A 22,948-nucleotide genomic window follows, 5' to 3' on the forward strand; every position below is an offset into this window, starting at 1 on the left:
TTAGCAAATTAAGTTTTGGGATCAATTGTGGTCATAAGTTGAGGATCACCTGTATTTTGCACTTCTCTTTGGCTGGATCTGAAGCTGTTTCCTTTGTTGGTTCTCCTGTGGCAAGGAGATGCCACGTGGGGCTCAGAACCCTAACCCCCTCCCCGCCCTTCAGCTTTCTAACCCTGAGTGTTTTGACAGCAGATGGGAAGACTTAATTTATTTAAATGGAAAAAAGTGAAGGTGTTTAATTGAATTACATATATGTGTGGGGGAGGGGAGTGAAGTTTCTAATCCTATCAATGCATCATTAGCTCCTGGGTGATTAATGCTGACAAGTTAAAATAATTATCAGCAGCCTTTGCTTGCAGGCAGAATTTGCAGCTGTTGGGCAGAAACGAAACCGGTAATGATGCCAGATCCATGCCGGGCGGAATCTCGTGGCTTTTTGGCAGAAAGACGGCCCTTTGCCAAGAGATTCCTAGAGGGATGGTGAGCGGAGAGCCAACGATGGATGCCATGGGTGGATTGAGAGTGAGCAGTGGGGGTGCTGCAGAAGGAAGGGAGGAGAAGGATCTGGCGGGTGGTCAAAAAAGTCAGGAGGGCAGCTCTGCCAATGGAACCTGTAGCACTTCCAGAAAGCCCCCTTGCCAGTAGCGGGCAGCTGCTCTCCTCCCTCCCTCCCTCCCATGATGGTTTTAAGACACTAAAAAAACAAGGTAGGTGTTAACTCTGTTGGCAAGGTATAAAATTTAATAAATAGGATTGGATTGTCTATACAAATAACAAATAACAGATAAATTATCATTTCAACGGTAGCACACAGTCATTTTCTTTGGACCATCAGCCACATTCTTATCACCTCACACTTTATAAGGAAATAATGGCTTGTGAAACCAAATTAAGGGTACAGTGATAACAATATTTTAAATCCTTTTGGTGCCAGAGCAGAAAGCTTTCTCCCTTTCAAGGCTGCTGCCAAATGCTCATTGCTGGCTGCTTCCTGGCCTTCTGTTTCTTGAGAGCAATTCTCTTTTAAGTGGGTTTCTTAGCCAAAGCTGCCCCTTCGAATTACTTTGATGCTGAATCCGGATCCTCTCCAGCTGCTGATATCTCCAGAATAATTCCCTTCACACGGCTGGCGCTTCCAACAGAGGTCAGCCTTGCTTATGAGCTGAGCTCACTTATAGATCCCTTTTGAAATTATTTTGAAATGATAACCAGTCTGGGCAGAAGGGGAGGCATGAATAAATAACATTCTTCTTATTTCATGAATACCGCTCACTTTAAATAATGGGTCTCCCCCCCCCTTCCCTCCCACCCCAAACATGATAATTTCAGGTCCAGGAAGATTAAAATAAATTACATAAATATAGCAGCCCTTTTGCAACACTGGGCTATCACAGTTTTCCACCAGGCACTTGAGCGACTTCTTCTCCTGCCAGGGGAGAAGAGCCAAGGTGAGGCAAGAGGTTGCCTGGGTGCACAGAAGATTCGCCCGGAAGCTTCCGCACCAGGCGGTGAGCCTCACATGCTTGGAAAAATGCAGCATTTAGCTAGAGGTGGCTCTTTGAGGCGAGTAGAAGGACATAAATAAGACAAGTAATCCCTGAAAAGCCTGCTTGGGGATCCAAAGCGCTGCTCTGGATCATTTTGAGGTTAAGACTTCCTCCACCCTGGTGCCCTTCAGACACGTGGGATGACAGCTCCCATCATCCCCAAGGCCTCTGCAGGTCACCGTGTTGAGGAAAGCCTGCGACATACAGAGCAGTCTGCAGCTCCCCTGATCCTGGTTCTTCGGAAGGCAATTGGGCAGGACAGAAATGTCATTTACGGAGGAGTCGGTGTGGTTTTTGGCTGTTCTGATCTGGGGAGCCTTTGCTGGGCACAGCTGGCGGGCACAACGGCACCTGCAGGATCTAGCCTAGGTGGGTGGTGGCACGGAAGTGATGGTGGTGGCGGAAGTGGTGCTGGAGCTGGACAATGTCCTCTTCCAGGAGACGCACAATGTTGAGGCCCACCGCTGCCTCCAGACACTTCGGGGACTGCTGGAAGGAAGGAAATGGGCAGAGATAATAAACCATCTGCACCCAAATGCCGTTTCAGCCAAGTGACACTCTGCCTTCAAATACAGAGCCTCTGCAGGTAGCAGATCTGTAAAGGTGCCCAACCCACTTCAGAATTTAAGGTGACTGAATAAATTTGTGAGAGGCACCCATTCCATTAGACCAGGGGTCTTCGGACATGGCAACTTTAAGACTTGTGGGTTTCAATGCCCAGAATTCCCTAACCAGGATGCGTGGACCTCAAGTCCCACAATTCATGCTGGCTGAGGAATTCTGGGCGTTGAAGGCCACAAGTCTTAAAGTTGCCAGGTCTGGAGACTCTGCATTAGGCCGCTGGTTTTCAAACTTGACCCCTTTAAGATGTGTGGACTTCCAATTACAGAATTCCCCAGCCGGCATGAAATGTGAAAGTAGAAGTCCGCACATCCTGGCTGAGAAATTCTGGGTGTCCACAAGTCTTAAAGTTACCAAGTTTGAAAAACGCTGGATTAGACTCTGGGAGACTGAAAAAATCCAGAAAACAGTAAAAGAAATTAAATTCATCTAGGCAGGTAAGCTGGACTGAAAGAGCCAAAACGACAAGCCACAGGCAAAGACTAAGGGCCCTTGCAGGTACCCCAGCAAATACATTCACCGAAACCAAGGAAGCTGTTTGCTGGCCCAGGCAACAATCTGACTGCCAAAGTATCTTATTGATACTTATACAGGTGTGCATTTAGGAGGGTGTGTATTATCTGTGCACTAAGCTCAGTTCTGCAGCTCCTTGCCTGCCCAACCGAGAGAGGATGCTCCGAGGCAGTCGGGCACCTGCATGGCTCACCTGGACGCTGCTGTGGTTGAATCTCTGGATTGCTGCCTGGAACTGCTGGAGGTGGCTGGACTTCTGCCCATGGGGAGGTTTGTGCCTGATCTGAAGGAAAGAGGAAAGGAGTGAGCCAGGGCTGTCTTTCCCCGTCCCCCCCCCCCGGTGTGGGAGGGGAGGGGGAGGGGCCCTCTCCGCAGGGCTGCACTTACGCAGGGGGCCAGAGCGTCCTTGAGTGGCTGTAGGAACTCCAGAATCTTGGAGGCGAGTTTGGAGAAGGGTGGCTCGCTGAGGTTCTGCAACACGGGCACGACCAGGGCCAGCTCTGCTTCCACGGCCTCCAGCTTTTCCCATTTCTACCAAGAAATATAATAATCTATTATTTGGGAATGGAGGTAACCACAGCTGAGCCCAAACTTTTTGTTGCTAAGTGAGACAAGAAAAGAAGCAAGCTCAGAGAGCACCAAGGACCCCTCGTGCCCAAACCACGCAATTCCAAGTCCTTGGGAGGCAACAAAATCTTATTATTTTTTACACTTGGGATATGGACCAAAGAGATCCACAGAGAACGTCCTCCCCGTGCCCCAAATCCTGGCCTGGGGGTCGGGCTGCCCCGATGCCATCCTTTGCTGGCATCTGTGCCCAGCTGCTGCTCTCCTTCCTGCTGCTTGGCTGGTGTCTGGGCTGCCCCAGGTCACTTACGCTTCTCAAGTGGTGCATTTTCCCCCGGGGGAAGCGGAGGTGGTGGCGGGTGCAGTTTTTCCAGGGTTCGCCCCCTTTGAACCTCTCGTCCTCCTGGAATTGGGAAGGGTTAAAATGTCAGAGAGAAGAAGCTGCAGGGCTGCCCTGGAAGCTCCCAGCCTGGGGGAGGTCTTGGGGGGGGGCGTGTGGCTGGCAGGCCTTCTCTGTCTGGCCTTTTGCCCTGGCCGGTGGGGCTGCTGCCCAGCCAGGGAACGGCTCTGGGCTGCAGGGCGCTAGGTGGACCAGTCACAACGGTTGTCTTTGCAGGACCTTTCTAACCAGGGGACCAATACATTTTATAAATAAAAATAAACCACCTTCAGTGATTGTCAACGCCCAGGGCGGGGAGGGTCTCCCCAGTTGTCTGTCCCTCAGGGTCCATTCCTCTCGGGGCTCCACGGGGGCTCTGTCCAGGGTCTTCCCCCCAACCCCTCAGCCTGCAAAAGGGCCCCTCCCAAGAGCTTCCAGCTTTCTGAACCCTGACACCCCCCCATCCTCCCCAGCCTGAAGACGGCCCTCCTTATCTGCAGCTCTAGAGGGCGACTTACGTATCGGTTCCTGAGTTGCCTAAAGGCGTCCGAATGCTCTGGGATCTGGGGGAAATGGCAGGATCTGACCGGCCGACTTTGGACCCAGGGGGCTTCCAGCAGGATCACCAGGGCCAAGGGAATCAGCAGCCACTTCTTGGGACCTGAAGCAGAGGGGCAGTTACAGGATGGGCAGCTCACTTCTCCGAAGCCAAACCACTCCCTACTACTGAAACTCGCCTTCAACCGCCCAAAGCGGAGCATCTCAGGGCATCCATCCCTGAACCAGGATACCTCAAGTGGGCCAACCTACAGAAGGCATCCGAACTCTGGGACCCACGGCTGGAATTGGAATTGGGCAAAATTGGGGCTGATTCTGGGCTGATGCACCATCCTGCCGTAACCATCACCACCAAGGCTTCCTGCCAGATTCCCGCAAGTCCAAGACCAGCAAACAGGTACGTGGCTGCTACTCGGTGGGGGAGGGAGTGAGGGGTGCGTGTGAGAGGTGCATTGGGGTCAGGGAGGGGCTTGGGGTGCACGAGAGGTGTGGCAAGGGTCAGGGAGGGCATGGCAGGAGGCGGGTTAGGGCTATGAGGTGTGAGGCACAAGGCAGGTATTGCAAGGGTTGGGGGGGACTGTGTAGGACCGCCAAAAAGAAGACTCGCTAATCCAGGGTCTTTTAAATCTTTGGAAAAAGCTCTGAAGGGGGCTGGCTCAGGAATTCTGGGAACTGAAGTCCACAGGTTGTAAAGGGGCTATAGTTGCCCATGCTTGTTTTAGAAGGACTGATGGATGCTGGTAACCCTTTTCTAATGAACGGGAGGAGGAACTTTCTGGAAGTTTTCCTCCCATCAGACTGGTGCATGGAAGGAAGTGATGCCAATACAAATTCTGAGGATATGCCAACTTTCAAATGCTACAGTCATCCCTCGCGTCGTTCAAAGATGCTAATAATGCCACAGGGCTGATTGTTGATTGCATAAAATGCTGAACGGCTACAACCTGGAAATTAATTCTAACATCTAAATGAAGCCTCCATATTCATCAGTCTACCTTCAGTACTAAACCTACAAAGAGAGGCAACCACGGGGTTTTACAACCCCTTGGAAGCTTCCTGTTCGGTAGGGCTTCTTGTCCACCCTTCATGTAGTTTAAATGGGTCAACATATCTCCATTCTTTTGCAGATGAGCCCTAAACAGCTTGTGTGTAAGGTGTATATGTGCACCCACACTGTCGCGAACATAAAGCCTTCGCAAAATGTCCCAACACTTAGCAGCAGACTCCTCACCACGAATATGGACAAGCTGCCATTCATTCAGTGTCAGTCCAATAATGCAAAGTGCCTTTCCGTTGTTACGTTTAAACTCGTCTATCTTCTTTGCATCATCCTCATTGTCTGGATTCCAATGAGTAGTATCTGGTGGGTTATTAACTACAGTCCATAGTCCTTCCTTGCGCAAAAGCAAGCAACATTTTGTGGACCAGGAAACGTAGTTTGTCCCATCCAACCGGGTTATCCAGGAGATGCCAGTTGACTGTTCTTGTGCCATTATTACACCAGATAGCTAACACAAACTCAGCTATGATACTGTGTGTACTAACTCTCAGTACAGGCCTGGGCCCATAACCAGTGTTAGGAATTATTGTGCAGAGGTCTCCTTGTGCTACCAAGGAGTTGCACAGACAAGGAAGGGTACTGAGAGCAGTAAGAGTCACACAGTAACCACAAGAGTACACTGAGTTGTGAAAGCAAAAAGTACTTTACTTTTGAGGTGGTGTAAAAAACAAAAAATGCACTGTCAAAAATAAACAGTCTAGGTCATACACAATAGTAACAGTCCAAGGAGTATTTCAAATACAAAGTCTTCTTACCGGTCCAGAGGTCAATACACAGTTCAGGTTTATCACAGTAGTAAACCAACAGTACAGCAAAGCAGTAATAGTAGAGAAAGCAGTGAATTCAGATAGAGAGAAGCTACGTCCCTAGCTCCCTCTTATGGCCACGAGAACACTTACACACCCATTGGCCAATTAACATCTTAAAGTCACAACATCATGGTTTATATATTTTCAAACCCAACTATGTAGGCTATCACCGGTGATATGCCTAACAATAACCATCACTCAAAAGAGACAATAAAGAGGCTAAGAAGGAAACAAAAAGACCAGAACGTGTCCTCTCTAGCAATTAAGCCCCAATAAGCAGGGATTAACACCAGAAAAACAATCAGGTGGAAGACAATACTTTGATCAAAGCACTACCAAGAAGAAAACCACCCCCACCAGCCCTGTGAGGACGAACTGCTGTACACAGAGGGAGCAAGTCTCCCGCTCCTCATACTGGTGATGTTACTTAGCTGGGTAATGAAACGTTTGCAAAAGAAAAACAAAACAAACCCAACCTCAGGAATCACCGACGACCCTGCAGAGCAGCCCAGAGCTACAGAGATTCTCTTCTCGGAAAGGCAAAAGGCCTTGACGCCCAGCCCTCACCCCCTCGCCCCAGAGCCATTTGTCACTGCTTAGGGCTCCCATTATCTCTCTGTAAGTACATTTGCATTGGGAAGTTGGGCAATTGGCCAATTAGAATGCCCGACCCAGGAGGACGTGGGGGGGGAGGCAGCAGGGAACGGTCCCTGGGGGGTGGCAGGATCGGAACACCTGCCCTCCCTCAGGTCCCAAATCCCTCTGCGGGATTCTCCGCCTAATTTTGATCATTTATCACGAAGGAGAGAAGCGACTGTATCCTTCTGCTCCCAGTTGCTGGAGTGTCCAGAGAGTTTTAACCCCAAAGTCAAGGTGAGGGTTACAATTCTGGGCCTCAACCTTTGACTTAACAACAGTTCATTGAGTGACTGCACTGAAAAAAGTGACAGATGACCATTTTTCTCATGACTGTTGCAGCATCCCCACGGTCACATGACCCAAATTCAGACACTTGGCAACTGTTTTGTATTTATGACGGTCGCAGCGTCCCAGGGTCACGTGATCCCCTTTGGCGACCTTCTGACCGGCGAAGTCAATGGGGAGGCCAGATTCCCTTCACAGCCGTGTGACTGAGTTAACAACTGCACCGATTCACTTAACAACTGGGGCAAGGAAGGTCGTACAATAGGGCAAAACACACAACAAATGTCACGCTTAACCACAGAAATTTTGGGTTCACTGCCTGTATTAGGTTCAGTTAGAAAATCATGGCCATCGCCTTCGCTGTTGGACCCCACCCTGGAAGCCCCCTTGTGCAGCGGCCCTCCCCAATCTGACCCCCTTTCAGTGGCTCCGTCCTCAACTCCCATAGTTTCCTCGGGCTTATGGGAGTTTTAGTTGAACGCATCTGGAAGACACCAGCTTGGAAAAGGACGTTTCGTTCAAATGAAAGGCAGTTCTTGTGAAGAGCGGATAAATAAACCCTAATTTAAAGAGTTACACACTGTTCTTATTAAACTTACTAAGCGGATTTTAGATCTCTAGAATTCCCAGTGCTACCTGCTCTTTGCTGCAGAAAGAGAGAGAAGAATTTCCTGCCATTTGGGGGGCCCTTCGGCCAACGGCACGGGCCGCCCTCTCCGGCCGCTGGAGGGTCACATCCAGTTGGCCGGGGCTCCGGCCTTGCCGAGTGTGTTCCAAGCACGGATGTCCAAGCCAAGGAAGGAGCAGGCTCTGGGACCCACCACACCTTGACATGACCTCCTTGAGCCCCTGCACAACCCGAAGTCCAGGACTTCCTGAGGTCCACCTCCACCTTCCCCAGACCTCCAGGAATTTGCGCCCACCATCCTGGCTGCAAAGGGGACCTCCAGAAAGCGGCTGCAGACTCACCTGCCCCTAAGGATGAGCTCCCGTGGTGAAGGGAGAAGGCTTCTGTGCTCAGGTCCATGCTCTTCTCGTCGGGTGGCCAAAATCCCAGCTAAGAACACCTGAGTCTGTCCTGGGCCTTCCATGTCTCCTCTTTTTATAGCACCCATCTTTTTTCAGTTTTCAGTTGGATACTGAAAATAAGCCAGTCCTGCAGGTGACGTTTGGAAAACAAGCCAGAGAAAATGAAAGTGAGCGATCTGGACGGGATTCCCAGGTGAGGTCATAGCTGGAGGAAGCCCTTTTGTTTTACAGAAGGTGGAGCCAACGGGAGGTGTGCCAGGTATGCAAGACGGCCCTGGCGTTTCCGCCCTTCTCTTCGCAAAAATGTGAAACTCCGGAGCCAGTTTGAGCAAGGCCGATGAAGCTTCAGGCAGGCCGAGGAGGGGGAGGATTGGACCTTGGCCAGCGGTGGAGGCCACCCAGCACGGAGGCCCCTTGCCTGCCCACTCTCCGGGCCAGGCTTCCAGCCCTGGCCGAGAGGGAAGCAAGAATCAATCAATCCGAATAGAGCTGGAAGGGACCTCAGAGGTCTTCTAGTCCAACCCCCTGCTCAAGCAGGAGACCCTATCCCATTTCAAGTAGGTGGTTGTCCACGCTCTTCTTAAAAAACTTCAGTGAGGAAGCACCCACAACTTCTAGAGGCAAGTAGTTCCATTGGTTAATTATCCTCACTGTTAGGAAGTTTCTCCTTAATTCCAGGTTGCTTCTCTCCTTGATGAGTTTCTATCCGTTGTTTCTGTCTTGCCTTCTGGTAGACTTCAGGGAACGTCTTCCAGGTCCCCTGCAGGCCAGCAAGCCCCCTGCCTTCTCCTGAGCGTGCTGGGCCTTTAAACTGCTCCCCCTCACCCAAGCAGTAGAACAGAACATAATAACAGAGATGGACCTTGGAGGTCTAGTCCAGTTCTATTGCTTGGGTTGGGGGAAAACAGTTTAAAGGCCCAGCACCCCTAGGAGAAGGGGTTGGTCATTGGGGGCCTTCAGGGGACTTGGGAAGAAGCAGCCCAGCTGCTCCTGCGCTGCCCACTTGGGGGTTAGACCAGCTGTCCCTTGGGCTCCCAGCACCCTCCAGCCTTTCCAGATGGGCAAGGGCTGGTTGGTGCACCCCTTCTTCACCCTGACGCCATTCCTGTTCTTCAGGGATTGTTTTGAGAAAAAAGATACGGCTGTAATGGGTAGCGGACATTGTGCCCTAGTAGTTGGCACCCTCCTTGGGAGTCATAATGGGTGGGAGGAGCCACTGGCGGGTCTGGTCTCTGGGCCCAGGTGATAAGCTTGCCCATCCTCTGCTGGGGAGATCAGCTTCCAGGGTGCCCCCCTGCAATTTGGGGAGGTGAGTTGAGGGCCAAATGCTTGAGGAAGGGGACAAAATGGCCCCAAAGAAGCATTAGTGATGTAATGTAACAGAGGTGATGTAACAGTCTACGTCTACGCTGGCTTGGACGTGTCGTGAGAATGGCTGATGGTCAGATTCCAAAAGACCACCTGTATGGAGAACTAGTGCAGGGACAGCACCCCAGAGGGAGACCAAAGCTGCGATATAAGGACATCTGCAAGAGGGATCTAAAGGCCTTGGGGATGGACATTAGCAGCTGGGAAACCTTGACCTCTGATCGCTCAGCCTGGAGGCTAAAGACGCAGCGTGGCCTTCTCCAATTCAAAGAGACACCTGTGCGGCAGGCGGAGGCACAGAGGCACAGAGGCACAGAGGCACAGAGGCAGCCCCGGAACCAGCGAAACCTGGGGCTGGACAGGGGACAGATTGTATCTGCCTGCCGTGTGGAAGGGACTGCCACTCTCGCATTGGCCTTTTTAGCCACACCAGACGCTGCTTTAGGACCTCTTCCCAGAGCACGATACCATCGTCTCTCCAGACTGAAGGATGCCAATGCATGCAACGTCCAATGACGTAACAGTGATGTAACAGAAATGTCCAACCTTGGGAACTTTAAGACTTGTGGACTTCAACTGTCAGAATTCCCCAGCCAGCTTCTGGGAGTTGAAGTCCACAAGTCTTAAAGTTCCCAAGGTTGCAAAATGTGATCATCTCCACATAATTTACTGCCTGTTGCTGTTTCCTCCAAAGGAGCCCCAGCAAATACCTGGGTGAAGGGCTGAGTCCCACCTTCCTCCTCCTCCTCCTCCTGTTTCCAGGATTCCTCAGGAAGGGAGACTCCATGATCGACAAAGTCATCTCGAAAGGATTTCGGAATGCCGTTCGGATGTACCTTCCCAACGACAAGGCACCCAGCCAATTGGCAGGGGTCCCACCAGCCTCACCTGTTGGGACACGGAGGTAAGGTAAGGTGGGCTCCTCCTGGCATGCAGGACTTCACCTGTGGAATTAATGGATTCCAGACTTCTATTTTAAGCCGAGGATGGACAGCGGCCCATCCAGAGGGCACCTTCCCCAGGTGGCAGTGTGGCCTGGATCGCCATTAAGGGTCTTTCCAGCTGCCCTTCATTAAGCGCACGGGGCATCCAGTAAATGGGTACTGGTGGATCCATCAGGACGGGAAGAAAAGTAAGCGATCTGTAAGGATCTTTCGGGTAATCCTCAACATATGCCCTCAACTGAGCCCCAAAATTCTGTTGCTAAGCGAAACATTTTGTTAAGTGAGTTTTGCCCCATTGTATGACCTCTCTTGCCACAGTTGTTAAGTGAATCACAGCGGTCGTTAAGTTAGTAACACAGTTGTTAAGTGAATCTGGTTTCCCCACTGACTGATCACACGACCCTGGTATCCTGTGATGGTCATAAAAATGAGTCTGTTGCCAAGTGGCTGAATTTTGACCACGGGGATGCTGTGACGGTCGTTAAGTGTGAAAAACGGCCATGAGTTATTTTTTCAGTGCCGTTGCAGCTTTGAAAGATCACTAAATGAACCATTGTAAACCAAGGGTTACCTGCAGTAGTACCAACCATGGAGGGCGGGGCCCCTTCTTCCAGGGTGACCCCATTTCACCCGGACCAAGCGAGGCAGGTCAAAGCCAGGGCTTTGGCAGAAGGGGGGCTGATGGCCTCGAGAAGGGGCCTGGCACCTCCTCTGCCCAGGCACCCAAGGGGTTGGCCTGGGTAGAGGTCAAATCAACCATGTTTCCCATGCTGGCCTGGGGAATTGAGGTGGGGGGCTGGGACCATGAAAGGCATCCCGTACCTGTGCAGCCCTGGAGGCAGAGAGGCAGTCGGGGAGTCCTCCTACAATTGTTGAGCACCTTTTGGGATCCAGGAAGAAGGGCTCCAAAGGGATCCCTGTCTGTGGGGGGGGGAAGACCCCTCCCCCTCCCACTTCCTCTGTCCTGGTGGGCATGTTGGACCACCCTGTCTGCCTGCTTCCCTTCCGCTTTCTCCCCCTGAACCAGGAAGGGCCCGGGGATGGGCCGGAGGCAGGATCCGTCCACTCCTGTCCCCACCAAAAGCACCTTAGGGGCCTCTTCGGGAGAAGCGTTTTGTGGGCGGACCTGTCCGGATGTGGGCCGGGGGCCAGTTGTTGGATCAGCTGCCCCCCCCCTGGCTGATGTAGACACCCCTGTGGCCGGTGGGGCCCCCACTCCAGGTGCCTTTCAACCACCATTTTGAGGTTTGTACATTGGCGTTCCCAGTTCGGTTGCCTCCGCCTCTTCCTTCCAGGGCAAACCTCTTAGAGATGCCCACCACGGAGTCACTCAGCCCCCCCCCAAGATTAAGCGGAGCGGTTGATCTGCTAGTGCCGTCCCTCCCTAAACGGCATCGATCCTGGAGCTGTTTGCAGGGAAGCTGGGAGAGGGAAAGCTGACCTGAACTCCAGCTGAAGGAGAAAAAGCAGAGGAAAAAAAATCCAGCTTTATTTCCACTCAGCAGAATTGCCTCTCGGCCTCTGGCAAGCGGTTTCGGTGAAGCCACATCTGGACATTGCTGGACATTTGATTCCCTTTGCGAAACGAGCAGTTGGGGCATACAGGTGGTCCTTGACTTATGACCACAATAGAATCCAAAATTTCTGTTGCTAAGTGAGACAGTTGTGAGTTTTGCCCCATTTTACGACCTTGCTTGCCACAGTTGTTAAGTGAATCACTGCAGATGTTAAGCTAGTCACACAATTGGTAAGTGAATCTGGCTTCCCCATTGACGTTGCTTGTCCGAAGGTCGCAAAAGGGGATCATGTGATCCTGGGACGCTCTGACTGTCATAGATGTGAATCAGTTGCCGGACCTCTGAATGGGAATCACGTGGCCACAGGGATTCTGTAATGGTCGTAAGTGTGGAAAACGGTCGTAAGTCCCTTTTTTCAATGCTGTTGTAACTTCGAACGGTCGTTAAATAAATCGTTGTAAGTTGAGGACTGCCAGTGCAGCTTTTTTCTCCTTTGGGAAACATTGTGCCATTTCCCCCCCTGCTTTCTAGAATATTTTCTTCCTGGTTTCCCGTCCTCCTTTCCCTCCCTCCTGGCTGCTCCGTGCCCCCCTTTGATGCCAGCTCTTTGGTCTGGAGAGGGACCAAACCCTCTTGGCCCGTCTGGTCATGACTCATCCAGTAGCTGACCGGTCATGTAAACAAAGCCTCTCTGGAGCTGTCCAGAAAGGTCACTTTCTGCTGGACAGGAGGCCCCCCTCCCCCTCCGCCCTGTCTTTGGCCTTCCTAATAGTCCGAGTCCCGTGGCCAGAGCAGACGCAAGGCCAGCTGAAGGCAAAGCTGCTCCATGGAGAATTGTCCACAGTTAACCCGTTGAAGCCCAGGCGCCTGAAAGTGGCCACTCACTAAAATGAAAGCATCCCTGCCTCTTGCGGGCTTCTTGTCAGGAAAAGGGCCGAGCCGAGAGCGGAGCTGGCCGGCATCTCTCTTCCGCACCTGCTGGGACTCTCCGCCTCCACACAGCCCCTGGTTTATTTTCACTTTCATTCCTTTTCTGTTCTTATTTTGACATTTGTAAATCATTTCCTTTCCGTGTTATTGTTGCAAGGTGCCCAGAGTAGCCCCACGCTGAAACGGGCAGGCGGCAAATAGATGAATAGAGTCCTGGCGGTTTATTATTATTATTATTTAAGGCCCCCGGCAGCCCCTGCAATCTCCCCATTCAAGTAATGGGAAGAGCTGGGTTCAAATCCTTGTGCCGCCCTGAAAATTGCTGGGTGGCCTTAGAGCGTTCCCCCTCTTTCAGATTGCTGCCTCACAGGATCGTTGTGCAGATAAGCTGGCGGCCTCTCCTGCTGCTGCCAGGTTGTGAAGGCTGCTCTCTGCCACGAAGCCTTCGGGTGTCCTGCCACCGGTGCTGAGAATCACTCTCCTGTGTTTGGCATCCAGAAGGGGCCAAGAAAAGGGCTGCCAGGGCCTCGTGCGGCATGGTGCCACGACACCAAGGCTGCGACTGGGCGGTGGCAGCTGGAGGGTGGCAGCTGCGACGAGAAACCCCCCCCCTTCCCAGTGCTCTTCCAGCCTCTCCCAGCTGCCTCCGCTAAGTGCAAAGCTTTTAACGCTCTTTGACTTTCCTGATGGGAGCTGCACACTTTCCCCCCCTCAAGGTCTCTGATTTATGCCAGCCACAACTTGGCAAGCAGAGCCAGCAGGGAAGGGGAGAGAAGGCAGAAAGGCCGGGATGGGCCACAATCTGCTCTGGGCTGTTCCTGCATCCAGCCCCCCCCCCCGATCTTTGGGTTAATTTATTTATTTTATTTTATTTATTTAGATTTATATACCGCCCTTTCCCGAAGGACTCAGGGCGGTTTACAGGGCATTTAAAAGAAAATCAATACAAACGTTAAAACAAATTTAAAAAGATTAAATAAAACCCTGAGAAAAATAAAAAACCCAGTTAAAATTAAAATTAAAAAATTCTCAGCCTGGGCCAGAGAGCTCGAAGAGCCAGGTCTTCAGGTCCCGGCGGAATGAACGGAGGTCGGGGGCATTCCTAAGCTCCGTGGGCAGCTGGTTCCACAGGGCAGGCGCACCCACTGAGAAGGCCCTACCCCTGGGTGTTAATGTGGCTGACCAGCTCCTAAATCTTTTCAGAGCCTGTTTTCCAGATTGCTGAAAGGGAAGCCGCTCCAGAGAGGCCAGGTGTGGCACCGCCAGGCTTTATTTATTTATTAGCTGCCCATCTTATTGCACAGCAACTCTGAGTGGCTTACAACACTAAAATTGTATAAAACCCAGTAATATAAATACAATACTAAAAAAAAGCAACCTAGCTTAAAAAATGGGGAGGGAGGGAGGATGATGAGAAGGGGGGTGTTGTTAGTCTATCAACCATCCCCAGTGTGAGGCCCCCTCTGTTGGAGTCCGGGAAGCCTGAGCGGGGATTGGGGGGCTGCCAGAGGCTGCCAGCTGCTTCTGCTTGGCTCTGCGGTTCCTCTGGCTGGCTGCCGTCCCCAAAGTTCTGCCGGTCAGTGGCCGGAGGTGGGATGCAGCGAAGGGGAGGCCCTGGCTGCTGAGGGCACCCAGGCCGACCGAGGCAGAATGTCCCTTGGGCGAAGGGCCCTGTTGTCTTGGCAGATGTTCTGGCGTGCCCTGGCAGCTGGGAAAGTCGGCCTTTCAGGGCCCCAGAAAAGGGACCCCAAATTGCAGTTTCCAAGAGAGGGGAGGCCCCAAAGCAGCCTGTCAAGGAAGGCAGCAACCCGGGTCAATCCTGGTTGTGAAAAGGGCAAACTCAGCTGCCAAGGCAGGGGTTGGGGTGACCTGGGGTTCCTTTAGCCTTCCTGTCCTCTGCTTCTCCCCTCCCCATTCCAGCCCCCCATTACTATAGCTGAGGGGGGCCCTCCAGTGCAGCCACTTAATCAGGGCCCCCAGCCTCTCCGTGGCAGCCCCTGGGCTGCTAAGGGAGACTGAGGAGACATTAGTGACCCCGTGGCCCAGATTAATCCTGCCTGGGGAGGCTTGGCGGATGGGCCAGGCTGAGTTTGCAGAGGAAAGGGGGACAAACAGGGACCCTCCGTGGCCAGGCAAGGGGGGGGTCTCCCTTGGCAATGTAACGAGGGGCTCCAGCCCCAAATTGAGGGATTGAAGGGGGGGTGTCTGAGTCTCATCCAAGGAAGCTGACGGGCTCTGATACCCATGGATAATTTACAGATCAGAAGGGGCCGCAAAGCTGCCCGCCATTTCCTTCCCCCACTTTACTGGAGGCTTTCACCGTCTTCCTAGAAAATGCAATTCGCTCATGGGGATCCTTGCCACTGAAAGGAGGAGCGCTGGCAAGGGTGGGCTTCGCGGGGGAGAGGTGGGGGGCCGGGATGTGCACATGTGTGCAAGCGTGCATCTCTCTCTCTCTCTCTCTCTCTCTCCCCCCTGGGTTGAGTCTGTGCGGATAAAAGAACTAAGCTTGGTATCGGAGTAGCACCAAATGGAGCGTGCCAAGTGCTTCGCCGCCTCCAGGATGGCTCACCTGTTCTGTACTTGGTTGGCAAGTCTGGGCAGGGTTTTGAGAGCCTTGTGGGGTCGCTCAAGGACCCCCCCCCCAAAAAACATTGCTGGCTTCTTGACTATTCAGGCAGGACCAGGCCTTGCTGGGAGCGAATTTACTGCTTGCCAATAAGTCATAAGGACTAGGAATCTGATTTCTGGGGCAGTTGTTTAAAGGGCCCCTGAATTGGGTTAGTTAGAGCATAGAATCATGGGGTCGGGACCTTGGAGGTCTTCTAGACCAACCCCCTGCCCAGCCAGTTCCTAAAAGAGTCGTTGCACGGGGCAATTCAAGGAGGGCCAGAGGCCTGTGGCGAGCAGCCTCTTCCGGTGGCCGCTTGGCAAAGCCTGTCCTTGGCAGCCTTCCCTCCAGCGCGGGCCAAGGATTCCCCCGTCACCCAGCTCGGCATCCGGTGAGGTCCTCAAAACTGCTCCAGCTGCCCTGCTGCTTGCGAGTGTGAAAGGAAAAGTTACCAAGAGGTGCTGCTTCTTGGAAGCAGAGCCATTTCAGTGGAAATCCAGCCAGCCCCTCCCTGTGATGGCACGCAGGAGGCGTCTTCCGGAGGGCGTTGGGATCAGTCCAGAGCTTTAGGAGGTTTTTGAGCAGTTTTTTCCTCGAATTGTTGTTTTATGATGATGTTTTCATTTTATGTGGATTTTATTTCTACTGTGGATATTTAAGCTGTTCTCCCCCTCCCCCCATTGTGTTAAGTGCTGAGATTCTGATTGAAACAGGATGCAAACGTAATAAATAAATAAAGGCTGCCTGGTGAGACCATGAGACCCCCACTGGAAATCCAGATTGTCCAGGGATTAGCTGCAAATGTTTTATGATTGTCTCAAAGGGATTTTTCTCCACCTGCGGTATGCAAAACCCCCAAATGTTGAAGTGGGCAGCTTTGGGGAAGACTGCAGACACAGGGGGTACTGTTCTGCCCCCAGGCCTTCCCAGAGAAATCCCCCCCTCACTGTGCCCCCCCCTCCTCAGTGAGGATGCCCTTCACAAGGCCGGGGCGGCGTTCCCATCATGGGACTGGTGGCATGCAGGACACCCCCAGGCTGAGTCCGGAGGGGGCCTCCTGGTGCCCCCATCAGAAGTACAGGGGGCCCTTGACTGGCAACTGCTGTTGTAAAATGAATCCACGGTCGTTAAGCAAACCCGCTGTTTGCTATGGGGCATTTTTGCTGAAAACAGGAAGTACCGGTAAATGCTAGTTTGGGGCAAAAATGTTGTAAATTGTGGTCACATGACCATGGTACATTGCAAATGGCCATCAATGCAGTCACATGAAGCTGTCTGTCATAACTTTGGAACCAGATCATTTTGGGGGGGTGGGCACCCTGCCAGGTGGGTTGAGTTCACACAGTTTGCACTCCCGGGAGAATTTAAATCTGTTGGGAGGCCCTTCCACACCTTTTGGCAGGTGGGTGTCTGTCACTCTGCCGGTGCCAGGAAGGACCCCAGACTTCCCTTCCGGGTCTGCCGAGGAGCACTTGGTGCTGGCTGGCTGGGCTTCCCTGGGGTGCGTGGCTTGCTCACCTGCCTGCCAGCCCCCAACGTCCCTCACTTGGGGGTTGCCGCTGTTAACAAGGCTGCTTGCCTGTTTTCTCTGATTTGACAAGTGGGGGAGGTCTGTCCACGGCTGCCAAGAGGGGGAGTTCCTGGGAGGTGCAGAATTCAATTTATATGCAAATGTACCTGCCAAAAATTTTAAAAAGTAAAGAATTAGTGGGGTTTGCCTGACGGGATCGGCTGGAATGTAAAGGGACAGAACACGTGTAGGTGGAGATGGGGAGAAATGGGGGTGAGTGGGGGCAACAGCAGCCTTCCTCAGCTCAGTTGGTTGTCTGAAATCTCACCGGGGGGGGGGGGGGACGTTGGAGCCCCAGGAGCTAAAACAGCAGAACAAGAGAAACTCCCATGTGGGGCTGAGCGAAGCGCCGATTTCCTTCCACACCGTTAGGGGCTGTCTTCAATCAAATAACGTTTTGCCTATCGTGTGAACCTGGCTTCCCAAATGCCTTTTTCCACCAACCCCGCTGAGCTTCCTTCTGTTTGCCTCCTTTAGCGGCATCTGGCCAGTGTTGCATCTAGAGGACTGCCCCCGCCCCCTGAAAATGGGGAAGATGCCTCTCTCCTCTTTTAAGATCGATTCCCATGGCCCCAAAGGAGCAACTGCCCTTTTGCAGGGGTCAAAGGAGGGGAGCAGTGGGGAGGGGGAGGGAGGGGGAGGGACCCTCCTTGAGTCCGTGGCTGTTTTTCCTTTTATTTTCACCTTCATTGATTTAGCTGCCTTTCCTTGACACTTTTGCTTTAAGTGCTGTTTTTAAAACATGGAAATGGAATGAATGAATACAAATGAGTCTGTGGTCTCCTCTAAAAGGGGGGGAGGGCTCGACTAAGCTGGCCGCAGCTTCCCTTGATGGGAATGCAGGAGGGAGGGGCCATCTCTGACGCACCAGGCAGCCAGGGTGGGTGGGCAGCAGGGATTAGAGGTGGCCCAGAGCTGCACCTGTTGGGTTGCATCCAAGACGCTGCTGCGGGCCTCAGCTTATGCTGGGGTGGGGGTGGGCAAACGCTCATTCTTTCCCCCCAGACCCACCTATAGCCAGAGGCTGTGCCCCACAGGTGAGCCCCCCCCCGCCCTTCCCCGCCACCGCCAGAATCTGAAATGGTGCCCTTTGGCTGTATTTCCAAGGAATCTGGGTGCTTATTAGTTTCCATCAGCTTCGCCCAAGTCTATTAACATCCAATTACACAGCCAGAAGGACAAGGCTGAGGGCTCCTGCCGCAAACCTTGGCTGGGGCTGCAGGCCTGGGTCCCCCCTACCTGGAAGAAAAGGCAGGTGGAGGAAGCAGGCTCAGCCCACAGACTCTCTCCTTCCCTCCCATCACTCTGGGGGTCCCCTCTGCACAGCCATGCGGCTTTCGGCCTCCCTCCCCTCACAGTTCTAAGTATCTCTGGGGGGGGGTCAGGCAGTTGCCCCCTCCCTTTGGGGAGATGCAGCCAGAGAAGCAGGGGCAGGTTCCCAGGTAAACCCCCCTGTGATTTGGCTGCTGTTGAGGGCTCTGCTTCCCCCTCCTCTCCTGCGATTAGAGGGGAGGGGAGGCCTCTTTCCTCCCCCCCTCCCTTGTAGGGTCTGTCTTCAAAATGCCTCTAGCATCTTCAGGCACAGCCAACAACGGGGGGGGGGGGCGGCATCTGGAAGCCTTCTCAGCTCTGGCAGACAGCTGGGCAGCAGGTGGACCCCTCAGGTGGACCCTCCTCTGCTCTGCCTTTAAGTTTGGGACCGAAAGGGGGGTCCACGCTGGGCACCCGGTTGCCCTTTCCTTTGGACTGGGGGTGGGCAATTGATTTTCCCAAGGGGTCGCTTGGGAAGCTGTGAATCTTGTGGAAGGCTGAACCAAACACAGCTGTGGAGGTGGGCAAGCACTCACGCATGCCCTCGCGCGCACACACACACACACACGTAAATTGAAAAAAATATATAGCAGTTGCCTTTGAAATAAAAGCTATGCGGTTGTGTTGCGTGCATTGCTAGATTTACCTTTGAGTCCTAATTTCCAGTTTTCCTCCCCTGGGGCCGTGGACAGGGGTTGCCGGAGGGCCGGAAGTGGCCTGGGGGGGCCGTAAAATGCCCAGGTCTGCCCAGAGAATTGTGTGATGAGTAGGGCAGAGGTGGTCCTTGGGGTCTAACCTTCCTTAGTAAAGGCAGTTCTCGACTTACAACTGTTCATTTAGCAGCCATTCAAGGTTGCATCGCTGAGAAATGACTCAGGGCCAGCAGGTCTTGTGCTTAGCCCCGTTGCAGGATCCTCACTCGGGCCCTGCAGCAGCTGGCAGGCATTGAAGACAGTCGCAGTGTCCCGGGATCACGTGATCCCCATTTGCAACCTTCCCAGCTGGCCTCCGATCAGCAAAGGCAATGGGGGAGCTGGATTCGCTTAAAGCATGCAGGATTCACTTAAGAACCGTGGCAAAAAAAGGTCCTAAATTCAGGTGCGACCCACTTAACAACTGCCTGACTTAGCAAAGGAAATTCCGCTCCCAGTTTCGGTCCTAAGCCGAGAACCAGCTGTGCTGTATTTTACAAGCCGGAGGACCCGCATACGTAAGCTCCCCCCCATTGATCAATAAGCCGCCATGTCCTGGCACAGCCAGCGGCCTGCAGCAGGCGCAGGAGATGCCCAGGACCGGGAGGGAAGCGAAGGGGGCAGCTGCCCTGGGCTCTTTGGGGTCTGGGGTCTTGCCTCTTGCCGAGAGAAGGGGTGGAACGGCTGAGCCACCGAACCGGCTGGCCCCCTGCGTGTGCCTGGACCTCTTCTGGAAGAGTCCTTCCTGGGGTGAAGGGGCCCCCCAAAAGGCACCCTGAAACTCTTACATAAAGAGCCTGGTAAAGAAAGGTCCGGCTGGCCTCCGATGTGCTCCGCCGTGACCCCGTGACCATCGTCCCGTTCAGGAATCAGGAATCGGTTGCTCTGCTTGGCTGGGCACTTTGTTTAATTCAAGGCTCCTCCAGCACAAGGCGGCCGGGGGTGGGGGTGGGGGTGAGGGGGCGAGTCGGGTGGTGGTGAAGGGAGGAAACTGCCGTCTTCCTGCCCAAAATGGATCACGAAAGGCCAAAGGCCTGAGCTGGGGTGGGGGGCTGTTTCCTCATTGCTGGCCAATGGATCTGGTGCCTGCCTCCCCCACCCCCACCCCACCCATGAGTGCCCCCTTGGAGCAAACCGGGAGCAGAGACGTTGCCGGGCAGCTCCTGAACCCGCTCCTGTGGCGGGTCCAGTTCTGCAAATAAAGAATAACCAAGAAATGCCAGGTTGAATCGGTGGGGGGTGGGGGTGGGGAATGCAATGCTGTCACATGCCCCCTCCCCTCCCTCCCCCCTTCTGGCCAGGGAAGTAATTGCTAAGTTCTAAAGGGACCCTCCTCCCCCTCCCAATTTAATATCAGCAGCTGCATCACGGGGAGGAGGAGGAGGAGGCAGAAAAGGGATTAATAAGTTAAGCTGCAAGGGAGAGGCAATGGAGGCATTGAGATTGGAAAGCTGGCCTGGGAAATGGTTTTGCAGGGCGAGTGTGTGTTTGTGTGTGTGTGTGTGTGTCTTGCTGGCGGGTGCCGGCTGACTGGTTCTGAGGGACCCAGATAATCCTGCACGGAGCGTGTCTGATTAGGAGATGGCTGGTCAGGGGCGTCATTGCACACGGCCTGCCTCAAGTCTTCCATGGTGGGTTTCTTTTGCCCTGTCCCCCCTTCCCCCCCCCAGTTCTCCAATCCCAAGGGAGAACCAGTGCAGTGGGGAAGGAAAGCCAAGGCACTTTGTACATGCTCAGGGGGACCATCGTTGACTTGGCACCATGCAGTTTTAGCCCTGCAGCTGTAAAGCCCCACACTGTGGAGGTGCTGTACCTGACCTCGATTTATGACCACAATTGAGCCAACATTCCTGTTGCTAAGCGAGACAATTGTTAAGTGAGTTTGCCCCACCTGCCTTGCCACAGTTAAATGAATCTGATTTTGACTTCGCTTGTCAGAAGGTTGCAAAAGGGGATCACATGACCCCCCCGGATGCGGCGAGCGTCATAAATAGGAGCCAGTTGCCACGTGTCCCCATTTTGATCATGTGACCATGGAGATGCCGCAACCGTTGTGTGAACAACAGTCATAAGTCATTTTTTTCAGTGCCGCTGCAACTTTGAACAGTCACTAAACGAACTGTTGTAACTCGGGCACTCTCTGTATAAGGGCTTCTGCAGCCCTGCGTTTCTCCTTCCTCTCAACCCTCCTCAGACGGGCTCTCTGCAGGCCCATCCACGAACCACACCACGCGTGTCTTCCAAAGGGGAAATGGTGAATTTTCTTTTTTTATGGGGTTAATATCCAGCACATCCTCAGGTGAGAAGCCTTGCTAGTAAGTTGGCATTTTAATATTAGAAGGGGCAGCTCCTGGGACCCTTCCTGCAGGAAGAAAGACGACTTGGGGGGATCCCAGGCCTGCCAAGTTTTAATCCTTTGGCTTTTGTCCCTCACCGCTCCGAGGGCAACGGACAGATTATTATAGACTTGAGTGTAGCTGCCAACGGGTGATGTGGATATGATTTCTAAGGATTTCGGTGCTGTCGAAAGCTAAACAAACTGCTTGGGTGTTGTGTGTGTGTGTGTATGTGTGAGAAAAGAGTGAGGGCGTAAAAAAACGGCCCTCTTAAATCTGAGTCATATATACAGGGTAATCCTAGTGTTAAATCTGCATTTCCCCCCTATTTATTTGTCTTATCTCCAATTCACACATTTGCATGCGAGCGTTCCCTTCTCTCAAACGGCCTTAATTTACAAAGCGACACAATCGCTCCTGTGGAAGGGTGTGTGTGTGTGTGTGTGTGTGACGGCGGTTCTTATAAAACACAAAACAACAAGGGGGCGTGGGGAAATAAGTCACATTTTAATTCCTGCCACCCGACCAAAATTAGCATCGCCTTTGCCTGCCGGCCTTGAAACATCTGCCCGACATCAAGGAGGCCGCGAACGTGGCTTCCCCGGATCTCAGCTCGCAGCCCCGGAATCTCTTCTCCCGCGGCTCCGGGGAGGGGTGGATCGGGCTCTTTGGCCGGCCCGGGTCGCTCCTGCAGGCTGCCTCTGATCTCGTGATAGAAAGTTTCCAAGTTGCTCTCGCGGCCCTTTCCCTGTTTCCCCGCCGCCTAAATCAGGAAACCGCACTCCCGTTTTTCCGAGTCAGCCGGCGAAGCGGGACCCTCGGCCGGGTCCGCAACCGGAGCGCAGAAATCCGGGGCGGGGGTGGGGAAAGGAGGCCGCCCCTTCCCCCGCGGGGAACCGGCACCTAACGGGAGGCTCCGCTATGTCGGGCTTTGCACATGCTCAGAGAACGTCGCCGCCGGGTCCGGCTGAAGCTCTGGCCGAGCGCCGGCCGGGTCGGGCTACGGGCCGCAGGGAAAGGTGGGGACGGCTCTCGAGGCGGCCGCGCTGCCCCTTCCAGGATGCCCGGCCGAGCAGCCGAAACGGGCCTCCTGGCTTGGGCGGGGGTCCCTCTGCAGCTCCGCCCCCGTACGGCCCCCTCCTCTCGCTTGAGGGCAGCGGCGGGCGGGCGGGGGGCAGAGCGAGGGGCGGCTCGAGCGGGCGAGCCCAGCTGCACGGGGCGGGGGGCGCCTTGCCAGCCCCGGGAGCGCTGCAGGCCCTTCGCGGGCAAACTCTGCCGCCGCAGCGGAGGCGGGCGGGCGGGCGGGGCCTCGCAGCGGGAGGGGCCGCAGGGAGCGCGCCTCGCCCGCCCCCCCCCCGCCGCCTCCGCGCATCCGAGGCTCCGGTCAGCTGCGCCCGCGAGGCCGCTTCCCGCGAGGGGAGGGACCGCGATCGCCGGCAGCCCCGCCTCCCGGGCCCGGCGGCGGCGGCGGCGGGGAGGGGCGCTCGGGGCGCTCGGGGCGGGGGAGGCGCCGTCCGCTCCTCGGGCTGCCGCGGGCCGCTTGGATCCTCCGCCCGAGCCGCGGCCCGGCCCGCCGCAGCTGCCCGCCGACCGTCCGCTGCGCCGCGCCCGGTCGGGCGCCGATGGCCGCGCCGCTCTCCCCGCTGGGGCCGGCGGGCTGCG

At 54.1% G+C, this 22,948-nt stretch overlaps 1 protein-coding gene across 1 annotated transcript; it reads right to left on the reverse strand.

Annotated features, from left to right (window-relative positions):
- Positions 1-1,907: 1,907 nt before the first annotated feature.
- Positions 1,908-8,005, reverse strand: LOC308671834 (interferon lambda-3-like; the record flags this gene model as incomplete). Its single annotated transcript, XM_081334317.1, has 6 exons — positions 1,908-2,036; positions 2,875-2,964; positions 3,069-3,212; positions 3,559-3,651; positions 4,146-4,288; positions 7,948-8,005. The coding sequence occupies 6 exons, from the start codon at positions 8,003-8,005 to the stop codon at positions 1,908-1,910; spliced, it is 657 nt and encodes a 218-aa protein (XP_081190443.1).
- Positions 8,006-22,948: the final 14,943 nt, after the last annotated feature.

This window comes from Vipera berus, assembly GCF_964194415.1.
Source record: "Vipera berus genome assembly, chromosome: 9".
Classification (NCBI taxonomy): Eukaryota; Metazoa; Chordata; class Lepidosauria; order Squamata; family Viperidae; genus Vipera; species Vipera berus.